This window comes from Periplaneta americana, chromosome 3 (assembly GCF_040183065.1).
Source record: "Periplaneta americana isolate PAMFEO1 chromosome 3, P.americana_PAMFEO1_priV1, whole genome shotgun sequence".
NCBI lineage: Eukaryota > Metazoa > Arthropoda > Insecta > Blattodea > Blattidae > Periplaneta > Periplaneta americana.
In genome coordinates, this window is record NC_091119.1 from 123,693,268 (window position 1) to 123,708,230 (window position 14,963).

At 36.2% G+C, this 14,963-nt stretch overlaps 1 protein-coding gene across 1 annotated transcript in view; it reads right to left on the bottom strand.

Moving 5' to 3' along the window:
* Positions 1-14,963, bottom strand: part of LOC138696488 (WSCD family member AAEL009094) — a 136,382-nt gene that overhangs the window by 90,621 nt on the left and 30,798 nt on the right. The window contains exon 2 of the mRNA XM_069821510.1: positions 1,805-2,000. Coding sequence (XP_069677611.1) covers positions 1,805-2,000 — 196 coding nt within the window. The remainder of the gene's footprint in view (positions 1-1,804; positions 2,001-14,963) is intronic.

Consider the following 14,963-nt stretch of genomic DNA (forward strand, 5'->3'; position numbering starts at 1 on the left):
ATAAAAAATTCAGCTGCGCTAGTGACTCCACAAATGCTACTGAGCACTTGGGAGGTTGAATACCATTTAAATGTCTGCAGAGAAACTCGAGGAGCACACATCGAGTTGCATTGAGCATTCTCCGAAACTCGGAGAGTTTTTACATCAAATTATGTAAAAAGATAAGTTAATAAATCATTGTTTACACTTGAAATTATCACTTATTTCTCGATCCCTCTAAGCGGGACACGGTGTACTCATAAGTGTCTTCCATAAAATGTCTTTGTTTCGCCTCATTATTTGTGTCCGAGTCAGCCATTTGACAGATTTTCTCTTATCTTAAATAGCCTATAACAATACTTTGATATGCATAATTTTACGAATAAATTTATTTATTGCACAAAATTAACTGATAGAAAAAACCTAATATTATGACTTAATTTTATTACTTTTGCTTTTTATGTAACAATTAGATCTTATTATAAATAATAACTAATATGTTAAACTAATTATTAATATTAGTAACTCATGTTTTTATGAAACAGAACTATAATATTGTTAGTTAATATTATTAATTTATTACTAATAATATTAGGTGGATGAAACTAATATAGTGAGAAGAAAATCCTACTCGTTGGGGTCGTTGCAAACACTTAAATCTGCTTGGAAAAGTTTTTAATTACCAGCAATGGAGAAAGTCCAATTTGCATCTGTTCTAAACAATCCACCATTTCTTTCTCCCTCATTTAGAACAATTTTACCGCATTTGTTGTGCGATTGAGGTTGTCTGAGACTGTGTATGTTAAAAATTAGATAACAATTCTATTCTAGATTCTAAACAGCCTGAAATTTACACTAAGGCGGATCCTATGAACAGAACATGTCTTAGTGGCAGTAAAGGCCCATTCACAATAAAAATTAAACATAAGCGTAACATAAACACAGAAGTTTGCTGCCAGGTTATCAAATGGGATCATTCACAATTATTCACATAAACACTGACATTAATATTGCTGCACACATGTTCTTTTAGCCTTCTATTTAATACATGCATTCTGTATTTTAACATTTAGACTCTATATGAAGTTTAATCACTACAACCACTACGCCTTTAAGTGATTATTATTACATTATTTTGTGATTGTACAGTTATTCATGTAACACTGTTTTTAATTAATCTTCTCCAATTTCACATCATGCAATTCACCATATTTTATTATTTTGCCATTTACCTACGTTTTTATGCTTAAAGCATTACTATATGCTAATAGACCTGAAGATGCCATTTAATTGGCGAAAGCGCTAGTCATGTTTGTTTGTGTAATGACCTAATGTAATTTTTTAATTATTTATTAGGTTAATAAGATAGTTATTGAAGGATTATTATTGGCCTACTTATTTCATTTATATGCTAACTTGTCGGACCAATATGCCTCTTAAATTAAAAAAAAAAAAAAAAGAATTTAACATTGCCGTTAGACGTTAACGTGAAAGTTTGCGAACTCCAGACTTTCATGCTGATGCTTACGTGATTTGCAAAGAGTACACAATCGTGGAGCGCTGAAGTATACGGCAGAATATGAGGAAATGGCGTCGTTATGTTTCCATGGTAACCAAGCATCTTTGCGGTTATGTTCATGTCCCCATCATGAATGATGTGATTTTATTGTAACGTTTACATTCTTAAGTTAACGCTTACGTTATGTTTAATTTTCATTGTGAATGGGCCTTTAATGTTCCTTCCTGACTCGCTGTTTCCGAGAATCTTGACAGCACGTGTCTTCATTACTCACTAGCACAACGATTCAGAATCGTCTCCTCTCACCTGTGACCTGCTGCAACAAGTAGCGCACCCAGGTGTTGCCGCTGCCGGGGAATGAAGCGAGTGCCACCACGGGTCCCGGCTCCTCCAGGAACCGCAGCGCCTGGCACCATTGCAGGCGGTTGCGTCGCGACGCCGCTCTGATGCCTCCTCCCGACGAACCTCCTCCCCGGGACCGCGCCGCGCCTCCTTGGGAGCCCTGACCCAACACATACTTCACTTTACTAATAATAGAACACACTGCAGCGCCTGTCGCTCGCTCGTCACTTGTTTCCTGGAGCGACTGTCGCTGCACGTCACTTGTTTCCTAGAAACACTGTTGCACGTCACTTTTTCCGGAGCGACTGTCAATACTCTTCACATCTTTTAAGGGATCGGCTGTTGATTGTCACTTTTTTATCGGACAAAGGAAGTAGAGAAAGTATTGTGGTAATTAAAAAAAACGTTTTACACATACATACAGGGACATCATTTTATTTTTACTTCAAATTTTATTGTACCTGAATTTTTGAATGTACTTCACTCCCACCCCTTCTACTAATGAAGTTCTACCGTCCTCCACACAGATCCAAGACCGCATAAACAGTCATAGTAGCCTTACGATCATAGTAAACAGTACGTTCCAAAAATATGTTCGCGTTTTCCAGTGACGAAAGAGCTTTCAATATTGAATCATTTTCGCACAGGTACTGTCGTCCATTTGCCTACGTCGTATCCCGGTTTCCCCCACCAGCTTTTATTCGCCAACTAGTGGCTGGGCTGTCTTAGCTCTTTTCGGAGAACATTAATTTCTGTTAGGAATTGTACGTCTACGTAATATTATACAACTGTTTAAAATAACTGAAGTAAAAGGGCCTCGTTAAGTAATTAACTGTCACTTGATTTCCTCCTTTTCTACGAGCCTACGACATAACCACTTGGACGGACAGTAGATAGTATGTCTGAGTAATTTTATCTTTTCGGATCGGGCAGAAGTGAAGATTGAATTTACCAGTACGTAAGGTACACTTTTATAGAGTGGGTACAGAATTATTTTAACATGAGTTACTAGTACGAAGGACGAAACTGGTAATTGGGATTAGGTACAATAGTCTATAGTGCGATAATATGCATATTAGAATTGAAGCCTGTATCGAAATGAACGGCCACACATTTTAAAGAAGTGTTTAAATATCCATATTATAATTATTTTTCAATTTAACTTCATTCTCTGCATAATGAATACGTCCACATGGATAGCTCAGTTCGTGAGTAAAAACACTCATTGTTAATACTGTACTATATTTTTGATTAAACAAAAACCTAATGAAAATGATCAAACTCAAAAGCGCGATATTTCCTAGTTTACGTAAATGGATGAACTACTTTTCTTTACTCCTATACCTAGTAAAGTGATTTGTTTGTATATAACGCCAGTATCATCGAACTCCAGTCGTGGAAGGGGGTAGCAAACGGCGTTGATCCAGAGGTAGGCCTATAGGTAAGTTAATATTAAAAATGTTAATAAAAATAAAATGATGTCCCTGTATATGTTTTGTCAATTCCTCATGCCGAAAAATTGATTTTATCATTATTTTCTGTGTCTTGCTTACATCCGTCAGTATGTGTACAATAATTTATGCTGGATAATTAGATTGATTTTGTTTATATTCGGTCTCTACGAAGCAACTGGGAATGATACACATTAAATACAGGGTGTTAAAAAAGTATCCAATATTTTAGGAGGTGATAGTATGCATCAAAACAACAAAATAATGTCTAATAAACATGGGTCCTACAACACATACTTTCTGAGATCTGAACACTTGTTCATAGGAGGTGCTCAATGTGACGTCCATTCATAGCAATGCATTTCTCTGCCCTACAATACAGCAGACTACCAGATAATCATATCGTAGTTGACATCCCTGGGATGGAATACTGATACGTCGCAAGGAATATTGAAAACAAAAGTCTGGTTGCCGATATGAACGGAGTTCAGTAGAGATGATGTTGTGAATTTTGGTAATCAGCATCTGTGGGCTGATGAAAATCCCCATGCAGTTGAAGAAACAAAGCATCAGCACCGATTCTCAACTTATGGGCAGGCGTTCTTGGTGATAGATTAATAGGGCCATACATGCTACCACAGAGATTAACTGGAGATCGTTATCAGGACTTTCTTATGAACGTATTAAAACAAATTTTAAAAAGTGCGTGATTCCTTACGCCGAAGGGCAGAGGAATGATTTGCCATGAATGGACGTCACATTGAGCACCTCCTATGAACAAATGTTCAGATCTCAGAAAGTATGTGTTGTAGGACCCATGTTTATTAGACGTTATTTTCTTGTTTTGATGCATACTAGCACCTCCTAAAATATTGGATACTTTTTAACACCTGTATAATTATTCTCACTAAACTTTACTGGTATCTTCGATTCAAAATAAGCCTACCAGGCAATATAGCGATTAATTGAGAATCGGTTTAAACGATTTTTCTTTATGTTCATTCCCAGTGATGAATAAAATATCATGTCACGAAAAAACTTCGTATCTGATACATGCATACATGGATACTCGTATACATACACACATACATACACATATTAATCTGTAAAATTGTCGTGACTTTAGCCGTTACGGAAATAGAGCGAAATAGATATTTTTTCTGTAGGAAACTAACAGTGGAAAATTATCCCGAAGAATTTGATGTAAATATGTCTGCTTGTGTAAAAAAAATCCCAATTATAGTTTCTGATGTTTAACAATGAGATTTTGAACCCCAGTAATCCAAATATACCCTGCAATAACAATGAATGAATGGGGAAATGGGAAGAGAAACGTTTAAAAGATTCTTGCAGGGGAGATGCTAAGAAGACGTGTCTGTGTGAGCTCCAAGCCTGTTGGTCACTTGTTTCATTCCGATTTCCGCCGTTCCATGTGAAACAAATATAACTTATGTCAGTGGCGGTTCCTCGAGGGAGGGAAGGGAGGAACGTCCTCCTCACATTTTTCTCCTTTTGAAAGTAAATACCAAATGAAATATATACCTTGAAATTCGAGGAAGATTCGATAATTTTTAAGTTCACAGCTATAAGAAAATCTCGGTTGATCTAGTTTTAAACCACGCGCACTCATGTGCTGGTAGAAAACTGTAAGAAAGATGCGAAATTGTTTGTATGGAGGAAAGTCAATCCATTCCTCCTTTACTGCAGTTAACACACATAGACAACAGCGCGCTAGAGGCCAGAGAAAGAAGCAGAGTTTTAAAGCAAGTACATGAACGGAGAGGGAGGAGATCCTCCTCTGAATCAGCGCATGGGCGGGAAATAGAAACCGCTGCCATCTAACGATGCTGCATTCAACCAGACTATAACATGTCATCTAGGAGGACACGCAATAAAAACAATACGCGGTATATGTATTTAAATCTCATTATGAACTACTAATACCAAGGCGAATATTAAAAATATATTGTTTTATAAATTTCCGTCGAACCTATTTACTTTGATGGTACTCTTTATTTTAAAACTAAATATGCATTTAAACCTCATTGTGAACAACTAATACCACTTAATTTATGTTGATTTAAAATGCAGATTTTTGTAAACTGAAAAATAATCTTAGGAGGTAACAATAAGAGAATATTTGTTTCACTTGAAAATGACTAAAATTAATTACATCTACCTAAGCCACATAATTTACAAGCTAAATTGGAGATCTTACTTTTTGAGATTATAAAAAAACTCTCATATGAGGTGTGTAGTTGCAAAATCAGATACATAACTTTTTTTTTTCCGAAAATGAGTTAATGTTATATTTCATATCTTCATATGATTCTACAAATGCTATAGCACTGTTATGCTCCAAAGCCAGATACATCACATGGATTTGTATGAGGAAAGAATAGTATTGGTTGCAAATCCTTGGTTCCTTGCAAACGTTTTTCCTTTAGACTGAAAAATTATGTTTTAGTGATGTATCTGATTTTGCAACTAAACGCCTCATATATGATATGCGTTGCAGAAGTTGGAAATTCGTTTTCATGCACAGCAAATGGTTTAATTAATTTTTAAATAAATATTGCATTGGTAACATAATAAAGGCCACCGGCGTAGCTCAGACGGTAGCGCGTTTGCTTGTTGATCCGGAGTTGTGCTGGAGCGTGTGTTCGATTCCCGCTTGGGCTGATTACCTGGTTGGGGTTTTTCCGAGGTTTTCCCCAACCTTTAGGCGAATGCCAGGTATTATAAGGCGAATTCTCGGCCTCATTTCGCCAAATACCATCTTGCTATCACCGATTCCATAAACCCCAAATAACCCAGTAGTTGATACAACGTCGTTAAGTAACCAAGTAAAAAAAATGAAACACTTTTTTTTTCTTCACGCGTAAATCATATTAATGAGAAAAAATATATATCCCTAATGTTCATTTCGTAGAGTGACTCGTTTCTTTCAAGGGAAAAACAATTGCTAGCCAATTTGTTTGTCATGCAGGTACTCCTTTTCATACTTCTACAAAGAAACTGTTGTTAATAACAAACAATTTTTCTTGCTGACATCTTTAGTCGTCGCTACAAAAGAACGAGTGTCTCTGGTCATCTGTCTACCTCTACAGTAAGCCCTTCCTGAAGCTCGAATTTATTTCCGCTTGACTATTTGTGACCTTTTCCACCTATATGAAATTTGTAATACTAGTAAACCACGCAACAACTTAATTCAAATATTTAAATTTAATGAATAACCGAACTTACGATGTGAATTCGAGGCAGGTGTTATTTCAGAAAAAAAGAAAAAAAAGAAAAAAATACTCGGAATTTGTTTTATAGATAGACTTGTCATACGTCCCAGTCTGAACTGGACTGTTTCTCTTTGAAGGTCTTGCTGTTCCGGTAGGTTTGTTATTTCGACCCGACTGAAAGTAAGTATACAATCTATTTTAGTTCAACTGTGTATAGTTACTTGTCAAATTTAATTTGTACATCTGCTTTCATTCTGTGGAAGATCAGCAAACTGGAATGTACTAATTGAATGGATCATTCCAACAACATTGTAACAGCCGTAAGTTGTAGCGTTTGGAATGCTGTAAAATTATTTTTAACGAAACATCCACTTTCTCAAGAAGGTTCAGTTGTTTTCTTATATTTATGTATTTAATTATAATACACAACTAGCTTATACTTTCTAGAATGTGGACGTTTCGTTAAAAATACTTTTTTCCAACATTCTGAATCTTATAACTAGAACCCAATGTTTGCTTACATTGAACTACAAGTATAGTGAGCTCATACCTACGCTCTCCACTGTTTTGTAGATCGAACGATGCAGCAAGGACCCGACTACTGATACTGGGCATGTATGAACTTGTACAGTCAGCTCACGAAAGAAATTAGTGTATTCATATGCAAAACACTGTGTAAAGAAATGATGGTTGTTTATACAGGGACATCGCTTTATTTTTACTTCAATTTTTATTGTACCTGAGTTTTTGAACGTACTTCACTCTCATCCCTTCTACTAATGAAGTTTCAACTATCCTTCACACAGAACCAAGACCGCATATACTGGGTGTTCATTTCAAAGTGTGTCATGACGTCACTGTTGATGAGTCAGCGATTTGAAGCGAGTTTCAGCTTTTGTGTCAGAGAAGTTGCCTATTAATCAAGGCGTTCAATATGAACTTGAGAACGTGTACGGTATAACTTGAACGTCGTAGAAACAGATGGCGGTCTGTGCGGTCTGTGTGCTACCATAACCTCTTTCGAACTGTTTTTTGCGCGGCCAAGTCGTACGCAGGGTATTTGTTATCATCGGTTGCGTACGGCAACATTCCACAATACAAATCAAATGCTCCGTGTCCATGTTGTCCGTCGAAGTTAATGTCAACAAATACGTAAGTAATCGTCTAATCCCTCTCCCCATATTCCGACATTAAGAAAATACTCACCTCAGTACATGTTTCGAAACAGTTCACATTCCTGCCACTACCGGCGTTACCGTACGTATCGGTAAGTACTCTTCTGAATGAACGCCGTACTTGCTAGGCAACTTCTCTGGCAGATAAGTAATACACCTCTGCGGAAGTGTAGGAAGATTGAATTCTCTAGGCTCATCGACTAGCCACATGACGGCATACAACGAGCCATGACACACTTTGAACTGAACACCCAGTAGTAAGCAGTACTGATTTTGTGAATATAGTACGTTCAAGAAATATGTTCACGTTTTCCAGTGACGAAAGGGCTTTCAATATTGAATCATACATTCGCACAGGTACTGTCCTCCGTTTGCCTACGTCGCATCCCGATTTCCCCCACCTGCTTCTACTCGTCCCTCTGTAGGCCTAAAGTCTAGTGACTGGGCTGTCTTAGCTCTTTTCTGAAAACATTAATTTCTATTAGAAATTGGACGTCTACGTAATATTACATAACTGTTTAAAATAACTGAAATAAAAAGGCCTCGTTAAGTAATTAACTGTCACGTGATTTCCCCCTTTCTACGATCCTGCGACATAACCACTATGTCTGAGTAATTTTATCTTTTCGGATCGGGCAGAAGTGAAGATTGAATTTGCAGTGCGTAAGGTACTTTGAATAGGTGCAGAATTATTTCAACATGAGTTACTAGTACGAAGGACGAAACTGGTAATTGTAATTAGATGCAATAGCTATAGTGCGATAATATGCACAAAAGAACTGAAGCCTGTATCGAAATTAATGGCCACCATTTTAAAAAATGTGTTTAAATATCCATATTATGATTATTTTTCAATTTAACTTCATTCTCTATATCAGTAATGTCAAAGCAATTGCATTTTTCTGACCTTGACGACGTGCGCGGGCAGCAAGCGCTAAGTATGGAAAGAGGAAGGGTTGTGTATATGAATAAGCAACCTGTTGGATTAAGAAAACAGTGGTGCACAAACTTCAAACGGAACGCGAAATTTTATGTCGTTATTTTTATATGGCTTCTTTCTGTTTAATATTATCTATATTGTCTGTAAAACAAAAGTACTAACAATGATTTCTTAATATTGCACTTGTGTTTTAAATCTTAATAACATAATAGAGAGTTAAGAAGGAATATTCACTTAAATTCCATAGTAGTATAATCATACTGTATTAAGTGAATGAAACACATCATTCATAAAGAAAGTGATATTCCAAAGAAAGAGCGTGAGTATGACATGATAAGTTGGAATTTATATTGATGGTATCTTTAGCCTTATAAAAGTAATCAATAAACTAATCAAAACAATATTACAGTACAAAGCAAAGTTACCTACGTACTGTATCTGTTTTAAGTGTAACTAATATTACATAACAAAACTCTTATGGCATTATGCTTTTAAGGTGATATTTGTGAGCAACTTCCTCTCATCAGAATATTAAACTATTTTCTCGAAATCTGCTGAAGCTATAGAGCTGACATTTTTACAACATATGGGCACGTATATTTTGCTTATGATGTAACAGTAGTTGCTTTGTTAATTCATTTCCTTACAAACAATTTCTATGCGAATATTTTCAAAATTTTCAGTACACTATCTTCAGTAATACGTATATACGATATATTAGATTTACGAAAACATTCTGTAAGGCTACTAAATAAATAGGCCTATACCTGAAAATTTCACTTTTCTATACGAAAAAATGAGAAAATATTTATTTTGAATAAAAAAAATCAAACTTGTGAAAAATGAGCATTAAAATTAAAACTTACATTCTTATAATACACTTATACTTCTCGGGCAAATCTAAAAATGAACATGGATACAGTTTTAATAAGTTCTCTTCCCTTTATCTATTGAATCAGTGCTGGCCATCCCTGAATATAGCTCGACCAAGCGGCATATACTACCTCTTTCGTCTATCTCTTTCCTTTCCGCTGTAAAGCGCTCAGGCTCTCCTGAGCTCTAAAACGCGCGCTTGCTCCTATGGGCATCAATTCACATGCCTGCTCTATATTATACACTAATGTGCTGTAGACAGTATAATATATACTGCATAATGAATACGTTCGCATGGATAACTCAGTTCGTGAGTAAAAACACTTATTGTTAATACTGTACTGTATTTTGATTAAACAAAAACCTAATGAAAATTAACAAATTCAATTGCGATATTTCCTAATTTACGTAAATGGATGAACTAATTTTCTTCCCTCCTATACCTAGTAAAGTGATTTGTTTGTATTTTACGCCAGTATCATTGAACTCCATTCGTGGAAGGGGGTAGCAAACGGTGTTTCCGGATCTCAACCGTATAGGTATAGCCAGGTTAATATTAAAAATGTTAGTAAAAATAAAATGATGTCCCTGTATTATAAGAAAAACATTCATGATTATTCACAAATTTTAAAAGAAATACGCCTATAAGCTTATAATTCTAATAAATAAAACATTGCAAACAACTTTCACAATAATAAAAAGCTATAATCTCCATTCAAACATAAAAAGCGATAAATTTTACGACTGTGATATTGAGCAGTCCTCTTTAAATCCATTAGGCCTACATTGAATATCTATGTACACTTTGAAATTTTAACACAAATGTTCTCCTTCTTTCGAATAAGCAATGTTTGTACTTCGGGAAACTTCTTCCAATTTCACAAGAAGTTCCTGGTGAATATATAAAATGTGATACAAAGCGATGTGTGTATTGGCATAATCCTCGTCCACCAAAACATGCAAACTTTACTAATTGTAAATGAGTCAGGTGGGTGGGTTGTGATTTTATGTTTATGATGTGGTTGTAGGTTTCAATTGGTATATAGGTCTGCAAGAAAACAGTTTCAATCAGACTAAATCGACACCTAACCATGGTATCATCGGTACTCTTTTTCTATTATCTTCTGCTCTGACTATACCGAACGTGCCCAGTGCGTGTGCGGTCACCTATACTTCATAGCACAGCTAACCTATTTTCTTCATTCAATGACCAAACGCTGGCCTTAACGTATAACTTATGGCAGTTACAACGTTGTTGGGATGACCTATTCAGTTGAGGAATGCTTCATTTTATTTCATTGTGGTTGCCAGATATCGCTGAAAACTATAATTAATTCCAAATATTCTCTTCGACGACTGTTGTTTGTGGCGACTGCTTGTAAGTGCATGTGTTTCTTCGCTTAGTTTCTGGAATATTCTTCTGTATTACTAGCCTATACATGTTTTTTTTTTCTAAACATGGGACTTGACATTAGCGCTTCGATCGAAAAAATAAATGAAAATAGCGCGGTAGGACTGTTGCTATGGTAACAACGACTGAGTTACCAATGTTACAGTTCCCACGTGGTAAGTGCTCAATAGCTCTCTCGGCGCCGTTTTGTTGTGCACGCAGTGTCAGCTATTAATACGTTTCATGTTTAATCCTCCGTTGATTTTTGTATTATTTTATATCCTCGCGCCAAGTTGTCTATGAATGTTGTAACGTCAACCATACAACTTCAGCTCGTAGCTCGCATCAGCTGATTACGTGGTCGCCCAAATTGGCAACGTAGCGCTACAGTTTCAAGCACGGCCGTTTAATTATCATGTCCCATCTATAATATATATATATATATATATATATATATATATATATATATATATAATTTTAAATTAGGTTTATTTAACGACGCTCGCAACTGCAGAGGTTATATCAGCGTCGCCGGTGTGCTGAAATTTTGTCGCGCTGGAGTTCTTTTACATGCCACTAAATCTACTGACATGAGCCTGTCGCATTTAAATACACTTAAATGTCATCGACATGGGCCGGGATCGAATCCGCAACCTCGAGCACAGAAGGGCAAAGTTCCACACAAGCATTGTTTACAACATGAAATAACACTATTTTTATACCCCCTTTACATACCATGAAGGTGCTTTGGGAAGCATGGAAGTAGAGCTCCATGCACTAAAATGCAGTGGTGTGATCGGCACCACGGTCCTATTGCCTTTTACCCCCGGGAAAGACCCGGTACTCAATTTGATAGGAGGCTGAGTGACCCTCGGGGCCGTTCTTGAAGTTCTGGCAATGAGAAAAATCTCGCTACCTCTGGGACATTCCAGTACGTAGCCAGTTGCTTTAACTGAGCTACCCGACCGCCAATAAAAATGTCTAGGTCTAAGGAAAAAATATGACATGTTAAGTCTATCTCTACATAATTTTCATCTACAGGCAGTCGGCGTAGCTGATGTGGTAGGAGCGTTACTCGTTGGCTCGATAGCTATGTACTCCACTTGGACCTGGTTTCTTTCTTTCCTAAGATTTTTCCGAGCTGTAAAGCGAATCCTTGGCCTCATCTCTCCAAATACCCTCTCGGTATCGATAATTCCACTCAGATGCTAATAATCTAGTAGTTCACATAGCGCCGTTAAATAACCGACACGTAGGCCTATATCACGTGAACAGTAAGTTGAGTGCATTTAATGATACAGTGAAGCAGTGAGTTAAACCGAAATCAATTTCTTCGTATCAACTGAGTTTTCGAAATGTTGCAAATATGTCACTTTCGTGATGATTATGCATTAAGGAAAGTCGTATTTATGTGTTCATAACAATTAACGTTTTAAAATCACAGAACTCATAGTAAGTGAGTGAGTGAGTGAGTGATATGGGCATGGAACAGAAAATAATGGGTAGCCTACTTCAAAGAAAATGACTTTATTTTATCCGTGAAGTGAAATAAAATTTTCAAACATTTTTCGAAATGCTGTCCCATTGTTATGACATACATACATACATACATACATACATACATACATACATACATACATACATACATACATACATACATACATACATAGACACGCTGTACAGACCCAGAAACAAAATTTGGGCCACCAGTTCAAAGTTCCAGTTGTAACATACTGCTCATGCTCAGTGCTCATTATGTGCGGAATACGTTATAACTGAAACTTGGAAAATTCAGGTGGTCCAAATTTTGTTTCTGGGTCTGTACAAAATACTTTTTTTGAGTTGTACTTTATATTTATTTCTTGCGTAAGTGGGTTACAGATGAAAAATTAGGCCTAATAGTATGTCTATTATCATAAACATTCATCTTCACTAGTGATAATTGTTATGGAGTATAAGGAAGGGGAATTTACCACATTAGTTAATCTCAGTCCACCGGAATGCCACCTCCCCCAAATTAAAAATATTGGCGTCGCCACTGACACAGATTTCCATGAATAGCCACTGGTTTTTGTCGTGCTGCGCAGTCAGCGCCGTATAAGTAAGGTTAGAAATGCTGCCTCCTTGGTACTTTTGTACTTGTTCCATATTTGAAGAATACTGCGTTGCGATAAATTCGCAGTTTGTGTTGTGTAGAATTCGACGTTTGTGATAGGTCAGGATGTTGTCTTTGCTTTCCTCTCTCCCCTTCAGCATACTACAAGGAAGCGTTTTGCAGTCGCTCCGTATAAATAGCGCGAAGTCTTACGCAAGGCCGCCTAAAAACAATGCGTAAAAAAGAAGCTGCGAACAGCGTCATAGCGATTCAACTGTGTTGTAGCGGTTTTGTGCATACAGTATACTACAGAACCAGAGCGCACTTTGGTAGGGTTACCAAACGTTCGTATTTAGCAGTACATGTCCGTATTTAGAACATCTATCCAGCCGTCCCGTTTTTATTGTTAAAGATTTGTCAGATGTCCGTATTTTTATGCAAAAGTCCCAATCGTTTCAGTTTCAATAATTAAATTTCAAAACAATTTTATTCAGAACTGCGAATAAAACTTCAGTTTTTCGTCCATATAGACATATTTTATTCCGAAACTGAACTCACTTTAACGGTACAGTAGTGTTCCAAGTATGTATTAGCATCACTGGTCAGTATTCTTCTTCTTCTTTTTCTTCTTCTTCTTCTTCAGTCCCTTCTGCTGCTAAGCGTCGGGTTCGCCTCTCTCCGTCCATTTCATCCATTTTTCCCGGTCTCTACACATTCTCTTCATCTCTACCATTGTTTTTCCTTTCTGTTGGCCTATTCTTTCTAATGTATCCTCCCATTTAATCCTTGGTCTTCCTCTTCTCTTTCTTCCTTCCACTCTCATTTCCATCTCCTGTTTAACCTTTCTTTCCTCTCCCATACGATACACATGCCCAAACCATTTCAACTGCCTTTCATTAATCACCTCTGTTAATGCTTTTCTCATTTTAACTTCTTCTCTTATCCTGTCATTCCTTATCCTATCTCTTCTGGTCTTTCCTAAAGTTCTTCTAAGATATTTCATTTCCACTGCTGTTAATTTACTTCGATGTTTATCTAAGAGTGGTAAGCTTTCGGTACTATATTGTATTTTAGGTTTAATTATTGAATTATATATCTGTATTTTTGTCTTAGTGGTTATTTCTTTTTTCCCAACTATTGTATTACTTATTTGATAGTATGCTGATGTTGCTTTCTTTATCCTGTTCAGGGTCAGTATTCTATTCGGAATACAAGTCACGAATAAATCATGGCAGATTATGCTTCGTTCATAAAATCGGTCAATCAACGTACATAAACAATAGTATGTTTCGCTGCATCATCAGTAACACGATGTTGAGACAATTTCAGTTTTTTTTTTCTCACCCGAAAAGCAGCATCAGTAAAACTGTAAACATGTGAAATTATTTTTCCGTGTGTAATAAAGGTCATTGTTTTAATCATCTGTCAGCAAATATATGGTGAATGAAGTAGTTTTTATAATTAGACCTGAGTGTAAAATTTGGCTAAAAATAGGTTGGTATTTTTCATATATGTTTCGGTATACAGTGGTGCCACTGAAAAGTATTGTACTGTAATAATTGTATTATTTTTGTTTTAACTGTATTTTAATGATTTTCTTTTATCGCACAGATAATTATTTAATGTATGCCTACGCAAATTAACGACTAATACCAATTTTACAGATTAAATTTGACCTTTGAATCTAAAAAAGTCCTAAGGAATAGGACATCTACATAATGTTTTTGTGTCCGGATTTTGTCTTGGTTTTTGAAGCAGTTTGTCCTGTTTTTCACTCTAGTATTTGGTAACTCTAGTGATATCCTCTTTTATAAATGAGCTGAATATTTATTTCCTCTAAATTATTGTTTTATTCAAGAAAATTTCAGTTTCTGCAAACACCTATTTCAATGTAAATTCAATTAAGTTGATTTCGAAACAAAACTCTAGCGAAGTGTTAAGTTAATGTGTTTTTTATTATTTTAAC